At 40.9% G+C, this 19,542-nt stretch overlaps 2 protein-coding genes across 2 annotated transcripts; both read left to right on the top strand.

Moving 5' to 3' along the window:
• Positions 1-7,975: 7,975 nt before the first annotated feature.
• On the top strand, positions 7,976-13,017 carry LOC308128979 (translocon-associated protein subunit alpha-like). Its single transcript, XM_080494706.1, has 9 exons — positions 7,976-8,107; positions 9,569-9,687; positions 9,779-9,866; positions 10,043-10,170; positions 10,371-10,505; positions 10,903-10,979; positions 11,561-11,639; positions 11,822-11,915; positions 12,041-13,017. Exons 1-9 carry the CDS (start codon positions 8,038-8,040, stop codon positions 12,103-12,105), a joined length of 855 nt encoding a protein of 284 aa, XP_080350832.1. The 5' UTR covers positions 7,976-8,037; the 3' UTR covers positions 12,106-13,017.
• A 2,394-nt stretch (positions 13,018-15,411) lies between these two features.
• Positions 15,412-17,460, top strand: LOC308129512 (neuritin-B-like; the record flags this gene model as incomplete). The annotated part of the gene is made up of 3 exons (XM_080495455.1): positions 15,412-15,463; positions 16,271-16,424; positions 17,232-17,460. The coding sequence occupies 3 exons, from the start codon at positions 15,412-15,414 to the stop codon at positions 17,458-17,460; spliced, it is 435 nt and encodes a 144-aa protein (XP_080351581.1).
• Positions 17,461-19,542: the final 2,082 nt, after the last annotated feature.

Consider the following 19,542-nt stretch of genomic DNA (forward strand, 5'->3'; position numbering starts at 1 on the left):
TTAAATAGTTCAAATCAGTTAATTGACCAGTTGATTGAGACATTATGATGAAAAGTGCCCTGACCGAATTGTCATGATTTTCTTCTTATCAAACTGGAGTTCCTGACATTTGACTATTTTCCCTGCATCCAACACATCGACCCAGAGGATAAAACCTTCCCTCATTTAATCATTGTTAATGGTTGTAACCTTCAGCTGTTTGCTTCAAAGAGCAATAACAGGCAGGACAGAGAACCCTTGTTTGCTTCTTCGTATTCAAAGTCCTTGAATTTGATAACTGTTCTCTGAGGTGTTTGCTTATGTTTGAAAAATGGAGTGAGAGGTTTGGTCACTGTGGCGCAACTCACGTGGAGCCTCTACTGTTCTGTATGAAAGGTACTTGATGGAGTTTGCAGTTGTTTTTTGTTTTGTTCTTTTAAATATAAATTATTATTATGAGTTTGTTTTTGTCATTAATGTCAATATGAGCCAATTTTCATATTTGCAATTTTGGTTGTATGTTGATTCCACTGATATGCATGTGGATCCTTCGTTTCTCTCTCTCTCGCTCTCTCTCTCTCCCTCTCTCTCTCTCTCTCTCTCTCTCTCTCTCTCTCTCTCTCTCTCTCTCTCTCTCTCTCTCTCTCTCTCTTTACATTACAGTGGTGTAGTGGTTGTCCAGGTTTGAGTCAGGTAAGTAGCCTTTAAGTGCTTGTAAGGGTTTTCTCCAGTTGGCTTTCTCACACAGACCCAAAAAAAAACAAGCATTTGAGGTTAATTTGTGTCCATAAATTGCCCTAAGCTGTGCCTATGATTGCATGTGCTCATCTGTCTCATTGTGTTTGCTCTGTGATGGACTGCCGACCCGTCCCTGTCCAGAGTGTTGTTGCCTTGAACAGAATGTCACCATTATTGAAGATGGATGGCCATAAATTGCCTTTAGCTGTGAATATGTGATCATCTGTCTTTGTGTGTTTCTGGCGTGATGGACTGGAGACCTATCATGACGCCATCTTGTCTTCACCTTTAGTCGGCTGGGATCAGTTTCAGTGGCCTGCCACTCGAAGCTGGATAATGAAAATCAACCATTAAAAAAAAAAGAAATGACTTGAAGCAACAGATACAATTTGTTGTAATTGTAATGTTACACATTTAAATGATCCCAGTGTATAGTTTTGCTTTTTTCATAATCTCTAACAAACATCATTGATTTAATTTGCAGTGAAATGTGTCACTCTCAAAGAAACTTTATTAAAGGCAAGACAAAGGATTCAGAGCAATCATTTAAAAGAACCCGTTCTCTATTCAAACTCTGTTGCAACATTCAGTATGGAGGTATGTGATTAAGAGGCACACGCAACTGCTGCAACTATGTATAGAATGGCAAACAGCCCCATCGTGTGGCTGCGGGTCAGGTTTTAACAGGATCGTCAGTCATCATCGCGGCGTCTCAGAGATGGTTGGCGTAGCTCTCTCCACCATCTGCTGTGTCGATGGTTTTGCTTCTCTGAGTTTGCACAGAGGCGTACAGCTCGGACACGGTGGAAGCGTCTCCCGTGACAACATCCTCCTCTTTCTCGGCCGGCTCGTCCAAATGCACGACATCTGAATACTCTGTCTGTGGAGAGCTGCGGGCCGCCTGCGCCCGAGGAGCCTTGAGGTTGAGGTTGGCATAGCAATCCTGATTCTTGGAGTGGTAAGAAGACACACAAAGCAATGTAATCTATTTGCACATCAACACCACAGGTTAGATGAAATAAATATGTGGAGGGGAAAAAGACATTTCTGGACAGATTTGAAGACACTACCTGAGAGGCGGGGTTGACTCTGTGCTGATCCCTCAGGGATTGTGAGCTCAGTGATGAATGAGGAGGATCAACTTCTGTGTACTCTAACTCTGTGAAGATCAATAAAACACTGATGAACACGATGCAAATAGAAACAAATGCAGTGCACACGTACTCACTAAGTGCCTTTACCTGTTTGTGTGTAGCTGACGTTTCCATAAATGGGGTTCTCCTCCATGTGCCTTGGAACCCGACATGAACTTGACATGCAAAGAAGAAAATTGTTTATGATGTGGGCATACATCAGTCAGAATGGCACATACTTCTTGTGAAAAGCATTGTTACGACTTGGCTGCATACCTTCTTCTTTTTCTTCTTTGACAATATGTCTCTTTTCCTGTCATGGTATAAACAATATTGCATTAATTAATGCAATGCTGAAAATCTTGTATTCTATTGTATTCTAAGAGGAAATAATAGAATCACCTGAGCAATATTTTAATGTAAACCAAATATTTAGACTCAGTGAGATAACCAGCATTACTGTGACACCGATGACCGCCTGCGTCTCCTGACAGGCAACATCCCAGGCTGGAGAGAAAGAGAAGGAGAATTAAAAAATATGGCTTCATTAAAACACGCCAATGAAATACGCTTCCTTGTTTGGATATGAGTTTCCATATATAGTATTTAAAGAGCAAATCTGAAAACTGACAAGACATTTTGCCAGTTAAACTAACCACCGGAAATGAGGATGCGGGTAGAGATGAAGCCACCTCTCAGACGTGTCAATCTCCCAGATGACAGTGCTAACCACTGCACCACTACCCAAAATAGAAAGTGGGCTTATTATTTTCAGCGGTTGAGGACATTGACATGAGGACCAATCAGCTTTACCTTATTAGAGATTAGATGTCTGTCCACATACACATTACCTTCTGATGGACCAGTGACCTGTACAGCATGTCAGGCCACCGTAGCAATAGCTCTAATGCCTGGTGACCACAAGTTGGACGTAGCAGTATAGAAGATAAAGATGATTGGTATAAAACAAAACTTTTGCCAGAAAAAAAAAAAAAAGATTCCCAGTGGTTATATATCTAAATGAGCATCTGCTGAGTGGAATAAACGCAATGAAACAAATGAACAGAACAAAGACTGCATCTGTGTCTGCAAGTTACTGCTTCGCACTTTGCTAAGGCATGAGAAGCAGCCAGTGTGGTTTTATAAGGACGTTATGTGATGCTTGGATGTGCAGAGACTTCTGTTGCACCATTGCAAGAACTCAGGCTCAGCAAAGCATGCTGCATGCATTTCCTATTTCAAAACCATTTGTAAGGCTTGATTTTATAAATAGAGTCACAAAGTTGTGACATTTAACTGAAACCTCGTCAGACAGTAGAGAGGATGATGAGTAAAAATGCAATATTTCTTTGCCATCACGAAAGGTACTACGATTTGTAAACTTCAAGTCAATTTTATTCGAAATTAGCCTGATATGATGCATGTGGTGTAGTGATAATGTTGAGGATTAAATTGTTCATCATTATTATAGTCTTTGTATTTTAAGTGAAGTAACACAATCAAGAGATATCAATGCAAACATAGTAACTCAAACATACATACAGTCTGCTTCATATGTCAGAAGAGTGTGATGTGTGGCGTTCCTGTTATCATGATTACGATAAAACATTGTTATGCATGTTGTGTTGGAGTATTACCTCGTGTTACCAACACTGCATTTTGCCTGTGGGCAAAACTGCACCAGACTAATTTACCCAACAAGAAATACGTGGCTTGTTTCCTGGAACATTGACTCGTTTCATTCTGTTTCCACGTTTCACCTGAGGCTTTGAACTGATCGCATTGTTTCCAAAGCAGCGTCGCGTTACTATCAAGTCATGATGAAGTTGTCTGTGGACATTAGAACAGGGGTCACATCAGAGTGTGCGCGTGTGTGTGTGTGTGTGTGTGTGTGTGTGTGTGTGTGTGTGTGTGTGTGTGTGTGTGTGTGTGTGTGTGTGTGTGTGTGTGTGTGTGTGTGTGTGTGTGTGTGTGTGTGTGTAAGCTTGAATAATCAAAACAAAATATACCGCTGCAGGGCTTCTAATGTGTATCAGTGTGTATCTAATTGGACCAAATTAAAACATGTAATAAAAAGAGATTACAACTTTAAGCAAAGTGCTTATGTTGGTTTTTTTTCTGTAAATGTTTTCACGGGACACAGATGGACTAAACCACTTATTCTTTCACGCAGAGTAAAATTGCTATGACTATCAATTATTTAAAGCAGCATTCATTAATTTTTATCTGTGTGTCTCCATGAAGTTGGCAAACAGTGTCAGTCCAATTTGCTTCTTTGCTTCATTCCTGGTTTTTTTTCTTCACTAACTTCTGAGGCAAATATGGGACTTTATTTTGATGCCAATGGAGTCGTTGTTCATTAACTCCCTGTGAACTGTATTTTAGTCTTATTACTAGGCTCCATTCAGTCCGTTCATCAGTGATTTGTTTCTGCAAGAGACTCTGTTGCCCCTGTTGGGTAGACGATGGTATATTATCATGAGAGTGAACAATAAAAGACAGACACAAAGGAAAACACAAAACAAAAAACTGACAAATTATCTGATGTAAGTTAAGGAGATATGACGAAAGCTAAAAATGAGACAAATAAAATAGAAAGATGTATAAATAATGAAATCAAGATTAAAAATGGGAGGATATACAGATGATACAGTGCTTTTTACATCAATCGGTAATATATCTTGACATGAACACAAATATTGATTTTGTAATTAATTCCTGATCCTTATGAATATTATGCAATTTAAAAGAAAAAAATGTTTGTATGTATAGTATCTGAAACTTAAGTCTCGCAGCTTAGTTTGATTAAGCCAAACTTCATACAATATACGTACACCCTGTAAAACTCTAACTTGTATGGTTTTATTACAGAAGTAATGCACGATGTGACGTATAGCTGTTTTCTGAAAACAGCCTAAAGGACCCATTTTCATAAATTAAGAAGCGTACTGGTGAATTTATTAAAACATTTTCCACGTAGAAACATAGATTTACACTAATCGGTACAGATGATTGTTCTGCTGTTAGATTATAAGCTGACGATGAATCAATGGAGGGTGGTCTGCATCCAATTTTTCTTTTTGTTCTTTTTAAGCACCAGATCACAAACAAACTACTGAACATTCTGACAGTTTTGTTTTTTTTTTTTTGTTGTTGTTGTTAAGTAAAAGAAACTACTTCCACATTTCGCATTCACTCTTATCATACAACACACATAACTCTGAGTTCAGACAATATTTAGTTGTATTAACATATAACACTTACTTTTTGTCCTATTGCAACTGTCAGACATCGTAATGATGCTTGAAGCAGGTCCCGTTCTTGTTTACTTCTATTCAGATAAGTAAAAACGTACTTTGTCGTGCTGTGTCTCAGCTGCTCGGTGAACTGCAGGCATCTGCCTCGTAGTGTACATTGCACATGTTTCTTTTTCAAAGGACTGTAACAGGATGTGTGCTTCTGCACAAAACCACAAACTTTATTTCGACAAGTAAATGCATGGAGGGAACATGTAGGAAATGTGTGAACCTGTTCAGACAATATTTACTGATGTCCAGAAAATGGCTTTAATTAAACCAAGAGAAAATTTTTTTAATCATTTTTAAAAAACGATCAAGAGTTTTCATATTCTGTAGTTTGTTTGCAGCTGTGCAGAAAGCTTTGTATTTCTGCAGGAGGGGTTTGTAAAGAAGAACATCAACAAAACAAAGAAAATAAATTGGAAACATCAAGGGGTCCTTTTGAAAAAGAGACATTTAAAAAAAAGAATCCCATTAAAGATTAACGTGGCAGAACAGTGACAAATCTCAGGCATGAATGTTTGACGACTCATTTCATTCTGTTAACCATGATGATAATCACCATTTAAACTTGGAAATATGACACTCGACACATAATAATGGGGTATAAGTCAGGAGCAGGGGCATAATTGCCTCTGGCACTCATCTCTTCATTCTCCTGTACTGTCAGCCACTATCTAATGCCACAAAAACATGCCCATGGCAAAGTCTGAAACTGACACTAAGCAGTAAGTGTAGCAAAAAAAAAAAAAAATCCATTATCCGTTTAACATTTCAGCTCAGGAGAATGATGGTGATGATTTATTTCCTATTTTTTCCCACAATAATATCCCCAGAAAAGTGAAGCTGAAACTGTAAAACAAACCTTAAATGAGCTTTGTTTTGGGGGGAGACCTTTAAAGGTTCTTTGACGAAAAAAATACCACAAAGCGTGACTAAGTGAGTCATGCCTGTGTGAAGATGTGAACCAATCAGCTCCTTACCTGATGGGTTTTTCTGGGTTGCAATGTCAACATGAATCACTGTCACATGTCACATGTTTTCAGGTCTCTCCACAGCTTCTCCACATCTTTGACCCCTCTCTTTCTTGATTTCTGAACTTATCCATTCCTTCAGCACATGGGATATATCAGTAAATCGATACGCAGCAGATAACAGGGTGACGTTGACAGTCTGGCCAGCATGCTGTGAAACCTATTTTAAACACTCAGTTGAAATCAGATAACGTGGATTGTCACATGAAAGAAATATTGGCAAACATTAGACATATTTCAATGGTTTGGGATTCACTCTGCCAGGTTCAGCAATGAATCATTTGGATTCCTTTGCAGTTGAAAACTGCAGGTTCCCCCTGCCCATTCATTTGGGGAAGCTGGAAGTGCCACCTGTGTTGCTGAATGAATAATAGTGCAGGTTGAGAAGGGAGGGAAATCGTCAGTCTGTGTCAAAGAGAGGGAGGAATTGTTTTCACTTTTTCCTTCTTGCTTGGTTGGTTGGTGCTAAGTATGTATGTATGTAGGTAGGTACGTATGTAGGTATGTAGGTAGGTAGGTAGGTAGGTAGGTAGGTAGGTAGGTAGGTAAGGAGGGAGGGAGGAAGGGAAGGAGGGAGTTACGTACAGAGGCAGTAAGGTAAGGTAAGATAAGATGGTAGGGAGGTCGAGAAGTGGGTGAGTCGGCACTCAGGTAGCTGGGTAGGTAAATGAAGAGGTATGTAGGTAGGTGAGAAGTGTTGAGATTGGCTGGCAGAACCTGTCAGTGCCCTATAAAATCCCTAGTTTGATATTTGATGGAGCTTGGTTTCAGTAAAGACACATCTTAGATTATAAATGAGTAACTAGTACTTTGAGTCATTGGTGAGTTAAATACGTTGTAGGCTATTTCGTATGGGAACTATTTTAAAAGCAGTAGTTTAAATAGGGATTGAGTACAGTCTAATCAGTATAAGAGTACAACAATATTTAATAGGAGTTTTTAGTACTTTTTCCTCCTCTTCTTCAACTTGAGCTGGGGAATAAACAGCCCGCAGTTTAAAAAATGAAGTAAAGTGAGCCTGCACGGCGACTATTGGCTGCTGTCAATGATCAAATATGCAACGTATTGAATGACGTCTTTTGAATTATTTCAGAATAAAAGCACCAATTACATTGTCATGACGTATATATAACTCTTGTAAAAAAAAAAAAAAGGAAGAGAGAGAGAGAGAGAGAGAGAGAGAGAGAGAGAGAGAGAGAGAGAGAGAGAACGATTCTAACCTGATTTAGTCAAGCTAAAAACTTTAAAAAGTTAAGTCATGTGTAATGACCCCATAACAACTTATTATTCTAATTTGAAATCAAGTGAAACTATCAAGTATAGTACTATTAGTAATTTTTCGATTTTTAAAGTTGTTTATTTTTAAATGACACAATTCAAGTTTGAATTAGTAAAATATTAAAAACAATTTTCGAATTTAAGTCGTTTTTCGCTTGAAACAATCATTATTTATATATTCGTGGCGATCTGCTTGGAGCTTTAATTCTGAAATGAATTAGCGGACATAGAATGCACTGCACATTTACGTTTGACAGCCGCCGACACGAGAGCCGCCCTGCAGGCTAACTTGACTTCGTCTTTTTGTTTGTTTGTTTTTAAACTGTGGGCTCGTTTGACGGCCGCGAATAAACCTACAAACGATCTAATGGAAGGTGGCCTGTAAAGGACTATCTTCGTGCTCCTCCTGTGCGTAAAGTAGAAAAAAAAGGTGAAGAGGTCCACTTCCGCTTTCACAGAGTCGCTCCTCCCACACAGACGCGCCTCCCTCTTGACGCGGCTCCGCTCCGCCGCCGGCCTCTCCGCTCCCAAACGCTGATGTGTTACTAACTTCAGCTCTCACCTCTGCAAGAAAACATGTTTAATTTCGGATCCAAACTGCTGCTGCTTTTCCTCCTGGCCTTCCCATGTGGACTGATGTCCATCGGTAAGACTGCTCCGACTCGTTTGAACGAAATCGACTTGTTTTGATTTAAATTTTTTGGTCGCTTCTCGTCGGTATCAGTTTAAAAGTCAATAGTCCAACACATCGACGTGGCACGTTCACTAAAGCTCCACATGACACTTCTCCCCACCACTCCTTTTTCAACCTGATCATAATCCGATGCGGATTTTTTGTTTGTTTTTAAATCCACGGGTTTATTTATACTAGTAAGGGTTGCTTATACTTTGGAATGGATGAAATCGACCAAACGGCTGCCGATTGCTTCAAAGTACAGAGAAGAAGAAAAAAAATCTCGTCGATCTGCGTTATGGTTCATTCTCTCAGGTTGAACTTGTAACGAGTTGTGAAGCTTTGTGTGATGTGAGGAAAGCCAGCAGCGCTTCCTCCTGCTGGGACACGTCACCATAGAGTACTGCTAACGTGGGTTTGTCTCGCGCTGTTTGACGCGCATTCATTATTCACAACTCCTCATCTTCAAAACGCCGCAATGTTGCCAAGATGTTTCCAGACAGGGGAAGTCATCTTCGAAGATCCGAAGCAGCTTTTATAAGAACCGTTTCAAATTCTTATAACCACGCAAATGCACTGAATTTATTATTACGCGTGGCTGTTTTACATAGAGTAGTTGGTGACATGAGCTCATTTGATTTTGAAGCTATGCATGTGAATACCGTGTTTGCTGCTTTTTGTACATCCTTTAACTCGCAAAATAAAACGTGCTTTGCATTTTTGGGCACATTCACCCACTCTACCAGCTGAACCCACAAACTGAACATCGCCAGATAATATTAGTGTTGATAAACTCCTCCAAATGACACTGACATCCATCCACCTATAGTTTTGTGTCGTGGTTTTTGCTGCATTGTACAAATTTCATAAATTCCCTTTTGTGCAGAGTTTGTGTGGTCTCCGTGTGCATTTAAATTTAAGAAGTCAAAAAGGCATTCATGTATTTTGTATAATGAACCAAACAGCATGATCCAAAACCCTAAATTTGTTAGAAATATTGACATAAACCCATAATGAAATCCCGAGCACGCATGGGGCACAATGTAAAGCCTTGCATCAGGATTCTTCTAACTGAGAAGATAATCTCAACCAGAAACGCGGTGATGTAAATGGATATTGGTGAATTCCAGCAGACGATGAACAAACACAAACGTGGGACATTTGTCATTAATTTTAGGATTTAGGATTACTTCCGTTATTTTGTAATATGTGCAAGGTGGAGTTGGAACAAGATTGTGTACAAATGTGACTTTCATCAATACAACAAACAAAAAACAAGAGGCATTTTTACTCTGACAACTCTGAAAACAACAACTGACAAGTTGCTCTTAAGGGGATATCAGCCAATGGCGTACTCTTTTTATTTCGGCGTTTAAAACACATTTCAAGACAGTATTCATTTATATTCACTGGCTGTGGTTTCTGACCATCCAGGCCTCGTCCGCGCCGACTCGGACTCTGCTGAGGACCCCGCCGATGACCCGGATGCTGCAGTCGATGATGAGGAAGACGATGAAGAGATACTTGTTGAAGAGGATCAAATCCAACAATCGGTATGTAAAAGTACCTTCCGTCAGCAGTGGTAAGACTCAGAGTTTACGTGTGCCTGGTCATGTGACGATGTGATGGCGTGTCCGTCAGCAGGAAGGAGACGGAGACGAAGACGAGGCCAATAAAGAGTTAACTTCCCACTCTGATGCCGACACAACCATCCTCTTCATGACCGGAGAAGGTCGGTCCGGCTTTGCTTTAAATAAGACGGGCGAATGTCATGTTAAAAGACTTTCAAAGTGATAATAACACCAATAACTACTACGGAGGAGTCATATGACCTGATACAACGCTGCAGTACTATTTATACATCCGATACTCTGCGCTGTTGTTTATTTGTTTTCATAATGCTTCCAGAGTTTCCTGCCAACGAGATCGTGAGGTTTCTGGTGGGCTTCACCAATAAGGGGAGTCAGGATTTCACCGTCCAGTCACTGGAAGCCTCCTTCCGTTACCCTCAAGACTTCCAGTTCTACATTCAGAATGTAAGTGTGGCCGGAAACAAATGGCATCAACCACATTATTAAGAAAAAAAAATGTCCTTTTCTTATAATCTAGTTGAGCTTTCTAACAGGTTTCAGGACTTCCTCCTGTCTATCTGCCTTCTCATTGATGACACAGCGACTTTCTGAAAATATAGTCAACATGTCATAGCTTATTAAAACAAATGTGTTTGTCTTCATAGTTCACCGCTTTGCCCCTGAACACCGTGGTCCAGCCCCAGGCGCAAGCCTCCTTCGAGTACTCCTTCATCCCAGCACAACAAATGGCCGGGCGTCCCTTCGGTCTCGTCATCCTTCTCAACTATCTTGACACCGAGGTAAAAAAAAAACATGTTTTAGAAAAGTATTGGAAAACAAAGTATGTGTTGCAGTTCTTTTTTTTTTTTGCCTGAAAGACATTTTGAAAAACTGAATTTTATAACCTTTCTGAAAACACGTCATCACTGATGAATGTTGAACTCTCAAAATGTCATTTTCAGCAAAACGATGCAACTTCAGCTTTTCTTTATTTTTTTTAAGTATAATTGGGAGTACGAGTGGGCTTTAACTGACATTATTTCTCTGCTGAGTCTTGCATGCTATTTCAACAGTATTGTCTAGTGTTGAATCATCCTCACTTGATATCTGATTGAAAAAAAAAACTTTTTAAATTAAATCTTTTTTTTTTTTAAACTTTGGGTTTTTACTAACTGGACATTTGCAATATTTCATCAGGGTAACGGGTACCAGACTGCTATTTACAACCAGACTGTCACCATCATTGAGCTGGAAGAAGGACTGGATGGAGAAACGTGAGGCCTTTTTTTTTAATGTATATCCTGTCAAATGCACTCCATTCGAAATGTGTATGAAATGTTCACTAAACTGTTATTGTGCAACACTGAAATGTATTATCAGACAGTGCAAGCATAAAGCTGATATGTCTGCCTTTTCCCTCATACATATACATATATATGTATGTTTTTTTCCCCCAAAGCTTTTGTTTATTTCTCCACTCCTAGAAGCTTATCTAACTCCCTCCGGTTTCACAATACCATCTCCTCCAGACTGCTCTCGCACATGTAAAAACCTGCAAGAGGAGGTGTGAAACTGGCACCAGGAAATTTGTTGTCAGTATCGTGCTGCAAGACACACAAACTGTCATCAGAAAATGATTCTGGAAAAACATAAAATGCATTCTAATCCCTCCTAAAAAAAAAAAAAAAGAAGAAGAAGAATAAAAATGTCAAACTAAGAGGTGTGGCAGTTTGTTGAGAGTGAATGCACAGGTTTGAATACGAGGTTGCTATTGAGGAGCAGTTGTCTCATTTCATCGTGTTGTTTGTGCTTCAGTGTAGGAATGGATTTGAAGTGTTCGTCCTTGTGTTTGCAGGATGTTCATGTACATCTTCCTCATTGGGCTGGTAGCTCTGATGCTCTTCGCGGTGTATCAAGTCCTGGAGACGAGAACGGTGTGTGTTTGTTTCCAATCGGCTCAGTAGTTTTACTTGAAATCACCGCCATTCCTCTTATTCTGAGAAATGCATCATGCAGCTTCCCAAACCGGCAGGACTGTAAATGCACTCAAGCAGCATGATTGGCAATTGGTATTACTGGTTGGTATTAAAGACACAATGTGTTGTCGTCTCTGCAGAAAAAGAGGATTTCTCTGAAAGTAGAGAAAGGCACCGGGGGCATGAGTGACGTGGACATCAGCTGGATTCCTCAGGAGACTCTCAACGCCATGAGTAGGTTCATTAACAAACCGCGTCTTTTATCCCCAACTCTCACACTCGACGTCGGCTTCCGTTGGTTTGTTTGATGTTGTGATGGTTCCATATTGTTATTGTGATGTTGTCCCTGTGTCTTCCAGACAAGGCCTCTCCGAAAACGTCTCCACGGAAACGAACCAAGAGGGCAGCTGGGACAGATCAGTAAACCTGTCACTTTCCCTCAATCGTCAAACTGCTCAGCAGACTTTCAAAACCTCTTGCGACAATAACCCAACTTGATGTTTTTTTTTTTCTTTCTTTTTTTAAACTTTTTTTTTTTTTTAATGGATCTTATGGATCAACGTTTCTGGAGTTCAATTTCCAGGCCCGAATGTTGGTCTGGATCACTTCCCCTCAGGCTGCTGCTGTTGCTGCTGGCATCATGACCAGAGGTCAGCCTGGACTCCGCTGTTCTTGTTAAACACTAACAGGACCTGACGACAATACATTTCTAGAGGGGCATTTTTTTTTTTTTTTTTTGTATGCGGATGAAAGGTGATTTGGAAAAATAAACTGTAAGGAGATGAAACAAAAAGTGATGTGGAAAAATAACTTTCCTTTAAGATCATTCATATGAATGCTAAGAAGCCATAATCACATTTAAATCCATTGCTGCCAGTGTTTTGTCTGTATTATTGGGATTAAATGAGGTTTATGGCTTCAAACCACAAGCATTTAATTGTAGAATGAGTTCATATTCTTGCTGCCATCCAAACACCACCGTGCCTTATCTCTTTACCTGCAACAACTCCATGCTATAGGAAAAATGCATGCAGTCGGTGTACACTGATGCCCTCTGCTTTTAACAACCAGTCCCGACTTGCCTGAGGTTTGATAAACTTTCTGTCTGGGAGAAGTTTCGTGTTCCAGTGGGCGTGGGGTAATGGCAGCTGCAAGTACAGCAAACCACGAGACAGTATTCTCAACCTTTCTACGGGTGCTTGTTCTCTTCACCTCGTGGTTGTAAGAAGGTCTGGTGGAGCGTTTTCAGACTCCTTACTGGCTGTTCTGCTGCGGTCTTCCAGGATGTAATGCCATTCATTGTGAAACAAGACCTTTTTGTAAAACAATAAAAGGCTTAAAAAAAATTACTTGATTTGATCATTCCTTTCTGAGACCGTTTGTCTTCTAGGTCAGTTTATTGTTATATGGACGTAAAGGAACGATTTGAGAAACGGCCACAGAGATTGAATTAGTGAGCATTTTCTAACATGTCACATATATTAAGTTGGTAAATTTAGTTTTATGTCACTTTGAACTTGTGTATATTTGCAGCTGGTTGCATTTATTACTTTTTTTTTTGTCTAGTATTTATTGAAGAGCAGTGATTCACATGTAACTAGATTAAACTTTTGATGGCGTATTGTTCCCATATGGGTTGACAACAAATATCAACCCTATGTAATGCACAAACTTTTTGTTACATGTGGTGAGATCGATTGTATCGCTATCTTTATGCTCAAGGTACAATCCATCGATCCACCATTCCATTTCCTACACTTGCCAAAAGATCTCTGGGGACTGGATGGAGCCCATCCCAGTAAACACTGGGTGAGAGGCAGGATGCAGGCTGCTGGTCCGTCCCTGGGTGAACACAGAGAGACAGACTATCGCCCACACACATTGCAGTGATGTAACATATAGTGAAAAACCAAAAATCTGTGACAGAAATGTGAATATTTAACACTGCAGTGACAACTGAGAGTGGGGACTGCTTGAGGAAAGAGTAGGGTATTATGCTGGGGTATAAAACATTCAGCTTGTCCTTTAAAGAAAAAAAATCACTTGAACCTCTGCAAGCCTGAAGATTCATACCGTGTGTGTGTGTGTGTGTGTGTGTGTGTGTGTGTGTGTGTGTGTGTGTGTGTGTGTGTGTGTGTGTGTGTGTGTGTGTGTGTGTGTGTGTGTGTGTGTGTGTGTGTGTGTGTGTGTGTGTGTGTGTGTGTGTGTGTGTGTGTGTGTGTGTGTGTGTGTGTGTGTGTGTGCTTGATTTATTTATTTCTAGGAACAATTTTTGTAAGTGAATGTCTGTTTGTTCTGTGATGGACTAGAAACCTGTCCGGGTTGCCTAAGCTCAGCTAGGAGTGGCTTTAACTGTCCTTGAACAGGATAAAGAGGCATAGAAAAAGAAGATGAATGGAATTAACATGAAATCCAGGTTTTTGGACTGTGGAAGGAAACTTAAAATAGAAAATGAATAAAAAGCAAAAACATGCATGTGCAAGAAAAACGTGTATACGCTACAGAGTATGGAGATATTTTATATGTTAATGACATACTGGTTCTATGTTGATGGGCCTTAGGGCCCCATTAAAAGACTAAACATGCAAGGAACCACTATAATTTGCATACTGCAGAGCATAAACAGCCACGATTAGATATATACTGATGTAGAAAAGAACTAAGCATAATTTATCGTTCCCTCCACAGTATAGGCTCAGGTTTTTATCTGCCCAACCCTGTTATGACCACAACTGGCACAAACAGAAAGCATCCACCTCATACACCAGTGTTGCCATTTTCCTCAAATTGAAACTGTGGGATGAAAGTGCAGGGAAGAAAACTCTCAATCCCACCTCGACTCGAACTCTGAACATCCTTGCTTTTGACAGTGCAAACCACTCCATCACTGAGAGAGGTGAAAGGGTTCTTGCCTTTGTTTACTGGCGTGTGTGTGTGTGTGTGTGTGTGTGTGTGTGTGTGTGTGTGTGTGTGTGTGTGTGTGTGTGTGTGTGTGTGTGTGTGTGTGTGTGTGTGTGTGTGTGTGTGTGTGTGTGTGTGTGTATTTTTAATCTTAATTCATCAAACGTACTAGAATCAGGCTTTTTTAAACGAAATATTGTTTGCAATAATGAAAAAATAATAATTCAGATGTATGTTGGGCTTTTTTGTTTGAATAATGTTTGAATCTTGTGAAAATGTTTTGCATTCGTGTCTTTTTTTCACATCGAGTTGAATAATTAATTGATTTCATGCATTTAGTTCTTTTTGACATAAACATTTGAGCGCACTTTTGGGATTATCTTTGACACCGAATGGTCGGTGAGGGAGCAATGCCGACACTGAGGCGAGTAAAGGTGCCTGACTGTGGCGGGATGGGGGTGTGTGGGGTGGGGTGGGGTGGGGAGGTCCTGCTCGGGGAGGTGAGGGAGCTGTCCAGTGCGCACGAGAGGGTAGATGAGCTCAGCGCGCGCCGGGGGGCAGGTAACGTCAGCACTCGGGCCGGAGCAGGCAAAAGACTGCGCGCACGCACACACACGCACACACACACACACACACTCACACGCGCGCACACACGCACTTACCAAGTGATGGTCCCCGCTTCATCACCGAGACTCACACATTAGACATGGGCAGCTGATCAGATCCGGGTGACTCAACGCCGCTCCGCTCCTCCGTCCTCGGTTCCGTCCGCTCCGCTCCGCGCCTCGGCAGCATCCCGCGCCCTCCGCCCAGCTTGAAATGGGATGATATGGGATTTTTCATGTCGACGAAGATCGGAGGAATCCTCGCCTCCGCCTTGGGTAAGAGACATCTGAGAGCGCTTTTCGGTCGTCGCTGCCAGCCACTCGGGATAGTTTGACACAGAAAAGCATATCTGAGATCTTTTCTCATCTCCCCGCACCATCATGTGTCTGCTGAGATGGGATCTTTCTTTAGATCTCCATCGGTGCTGATGAGACCTGTACAACGGCCAACTGCTCATAGTACAGCCGGAGACGCGAGAGATATACTGGGTGTCTGCACTCAGTCTGCGCGCTTTTGGTCATTTAAACACCTGCAAAATAAAACAGTTTTAACACTTTTTAATTAACACCTATCATTTATGTTGTGTTGATATTTAATCCTTTTGATTTTGCTTTGTCCGCTTGACAAAAAAATGTAGTAAGGCCATGTTTTTTTAGCTCCTAATTTGTAAATAATAGGACATTGCACCCTATGTGAGACAAAAAAAAAAAAAAGAATACATGGGCTGCAGTGTGAAAGACAATCTGTGGTAACATCTGCTCCACAGCCTGCCGCCTACTGACATCCATCTAACATGGAGTTCAGGAGGAATATAGATTTTTCAGCATTATACTATGACAGAGTGGTAAAAGCATGGAAAGCGAGTCGTGCACACAGGTTGCATGGTCGTACGAGCTCCCTGAATCTACTGAGGGTGTGGAAGTGACTTCAACATCATTCAAAACGCAGCTTGTCCCACTGAAAGTCTGATTTATTTTGCCTCTACACATCTCGCAGAGATACAATAGTCTCAGATTCCTCTTGCTGACTGTAGTTTTCTCTTGGCAGCTCATAAAAGTTGTCATCTGTCTCTGTCTCTGCAGTGTTCCTGTCCCTCTTGGCATCAGGGACCTCTGCAGATGTGAGCTGTGAGAACGTTTATAAGGACTTCTCTGTGTGTGTCCTGGAGCTGGGTGACAGCATGGACAACTACCAGGAGAATGTGACCAGTGAGCGGGGAGTGGCAGCAGTGTGCAGGTGATAATAACTTCTTCTTTTTTTTTTTATATATCAGCGTGACAGTGTGAACAAGCCAGTGTCTGTTGTCGGTCCCAGTGGAGTTTTCTTGCTTGTATAGAACTGAAGAGGGCTAGGGCTAGAGAGGACAAGAAATAAATTCATATAATAACATGTATCAACACTACAACTGATATCCATCGTGAAATGAAATGAAAATAGCTCAACAATTTGGCTCCATATATGGTTTGATGGAGTGCAATAATTCACAATGTCAGGTGTGCATGTCCTCCCTAAGAGCAGCTCCCATAATCTCAGTTTATATGAAACTGAGGAAAAAAGCAGAACATTTGGTTTCATGTTTCCGTCGTCTGTTAATTCTGTCATTTTGGTGTTGCACAATAACTTCTCTGTGCAAGGGAGACTGGAGGAATTGGATGGTGGTGAGACACTGAGCTATTGTGCTAAATAATTTATGACTTTGCTGCAGCAGTAATAAAATTCAGGGGACGCTTTCTGTCATTGTTACTGCACGCACTCTTAAAACCCCGACTGTGTATGTCGAAAACAAAGATTTACACTTAAGCCTTCTGCTGTGAAAAAAAAAAAATACAAAAAAGCACTTGTAATATCATCTGTGATACTGTTTCACTCTCTGATGCAGTTGCCATGGTAATTAAAGCTTGAATTACACGAAGCCCATCATAGCCATTTGACTGATAGATTATTGGCAAGAGTCAGACCGTGTTGATGATGATAATGATGATGATACTGATGATGATGATGATGATGATGATGATGATGATAATGATTCTTTGTTTGCCACAGCCACTGGGAAGCCTTCCATACATGTGCCCTCACGGCATTGTCTGACTGTAAAGAGGAAGTCAGCTCCATCTGGGAGACGCTGAGGCAGGACTCCAGGAAGATCCACTTCCAGGGAAGTCTGTTTGACCTGTGCAGCCCCAGCTCCTCCCCCAGCATGAGCTCGTCTCTCGCTGCCCTCACCCTCCCGCTGATGCTGGTCATGACCCGGAGCAACTGGTGTCTTTTATAGATGAGGCGGGAGCAGGTGGGTGGGTGAGGGGAAGAGGGATCCTCTCCGGGGTTTGGTTCAAACTTTAAAGCCAAGGATTTAAGCGGGACAAATGTTTTAAAGGATTTAAAGGATTGCTTTAACACAGAGCCATGGATGTCTGCTGCAAGCCAATCAATATTTTCTCTGATGAATTATGTTTGAAACCCCTCCTCCCCTCCAAATACTCCAGCTTTTTCTCCCCATATGTCTCCAAACTGGTGTAGTGCTGGAAAAAAAAAAATTACAGACATGTTACCATGTTCTCAAGTGATTTCTAATACAATTGTGATCAAAGTATGAGCAGCTCTGTTTCCACAGAGATACCTGTGGCTCTGTGCTACTTCAACACGAGGGTCAGACACTTTATCACACATACCTGTACAATCTAATGCAAATCCAGCACAACATGCACTGTTTTTATTACCTTTGTGAGGCTCACTCAGTTCAGTTCAAGGGTCGTCTTGAAAGCCGACAGTGAACGTTTCCCCGTGTAGTATTCCGTGTATTGTTAGAATTTATCGTGAAAATTGACTGTCCTTTTACTTCAGATGTGCAACAGTTTCCCACATGAGAGTGTCGAAAATAACAAAATGATCCAAACACCCCTTTGAGTATGAGCCACACTGTTTGTAAGCACCAAACCAGGTTTTGATCAAACCAAATCCAGTCAGCTACACCAGTGTTCAGATGTACAATAGGCCCCTTTTAGCTTGTTTTGAATTATATTAACTGTTGTGGTTGAGTGACAATCAAGCAACTTGTACACAACCTTTGAACCTGTTTCCCTTAAGACATCCAGTCCCTCTGGGGCTGATGTTGCACGGCTGCTATGAAGACACCAAAAAACAGACATCATACACCCCTGTCACCCAAGAGTCACACTTCAGTTAGGTTCTCGCCCTCATGACACAAGAATTGATGTTCGTGGTATGAAGTGTGAATGTTCAATGTTGTTTGAAGAGTCTTTAATATATAGTGTGAAATTACTCGTCTGCAAGTGATGATTTTCATGTGACGTCAAAGTAGTGAACTGCTGCAGTCACACACAGCATGGGAAAGGCTTATACTTACTCACTTTGTCAGATTTAAGCATTTTAATGAATTTGTAATTGAGAAATGTGTTCGATTTTATATGAGGATCAACAATTTATTAGCACCATCAAAAAAATAAAATAAAACAAAACACCAAACCATCTATGTTCCACACCTGCCAGTTCATCACGGGGCAAACACGGAGAGAAAGACAATCACCCTCACTTTCACATCTGTGGGCAATATGAGTCACCAGTTAATCTACAATGTGTTGGTACAGCACAGTGGGGGGAAGTCAAATCAACAGGAGGCACATGGGGAACATGTAAACTCAACCGAAAGACTAGCAGGTTCAAACCCAGAGCCGTTTGCTAAGACGTGACGGAAGAGAGACAAGCACACCAGTTCAGTGCTGTAGGTTGTTGCTATGTGGTCAGTACAGTGTCCAGTCTATATAGAAAATGGACACTAATTGTAACATTGAATCGATATCCAGATGAGATTTTCAATCAACGCAAAACAAGAACGCCAGCTTTGTTTTGTTCATCTCGTTTTTACAAAATCAGAATCAATATTTGCGCAATACCCTGAACACCGATGAAATGATCAAACTGTGTATAATTCCTTTGCTCCTATTCATTTTTTTTTTTGTCATCGCTCTCTTATCCCAAGTGCATGAAAAATTGTTGTGACAATACTTTGGAGACAAAGGAAAAAAAGAAGAAAAAAAAAAGATTGTTAAACTCAACCTTGGACAAAGTGTGTGGTGGTCTTGATCTGTGCATGAAGTGGGGCGAGTTCCTCAGTGTAAACAGCATCCTTTGTTATGCAGATTTACTACCCGTATAATTCCCACCTCCCTGAACCACATTAGCATGCTCATACAACTCCTTTCTATTTAGTTCAGGTTCCAGAGTTGTAGCACCACGTCGTCCGTTCGATGGTGAAGACACAAAAACCCGTTGTGACGTCCTCAAAGCATGAGCAATATGTACAGTCACTTCCTCAGAGAGGACTCGTTGAAGAAAG

This window comes from Blennius ocellaris (genome assembly GCF_963422515.1).
Source record: "Blennius ocellaris genome assembly, chromosome: 4".
NCBI lineage: Eukaryota > Metazoa > Chordata > Actinopteri > Blenniiformes > Blenniidae > Blennius > Blennius ocellaris.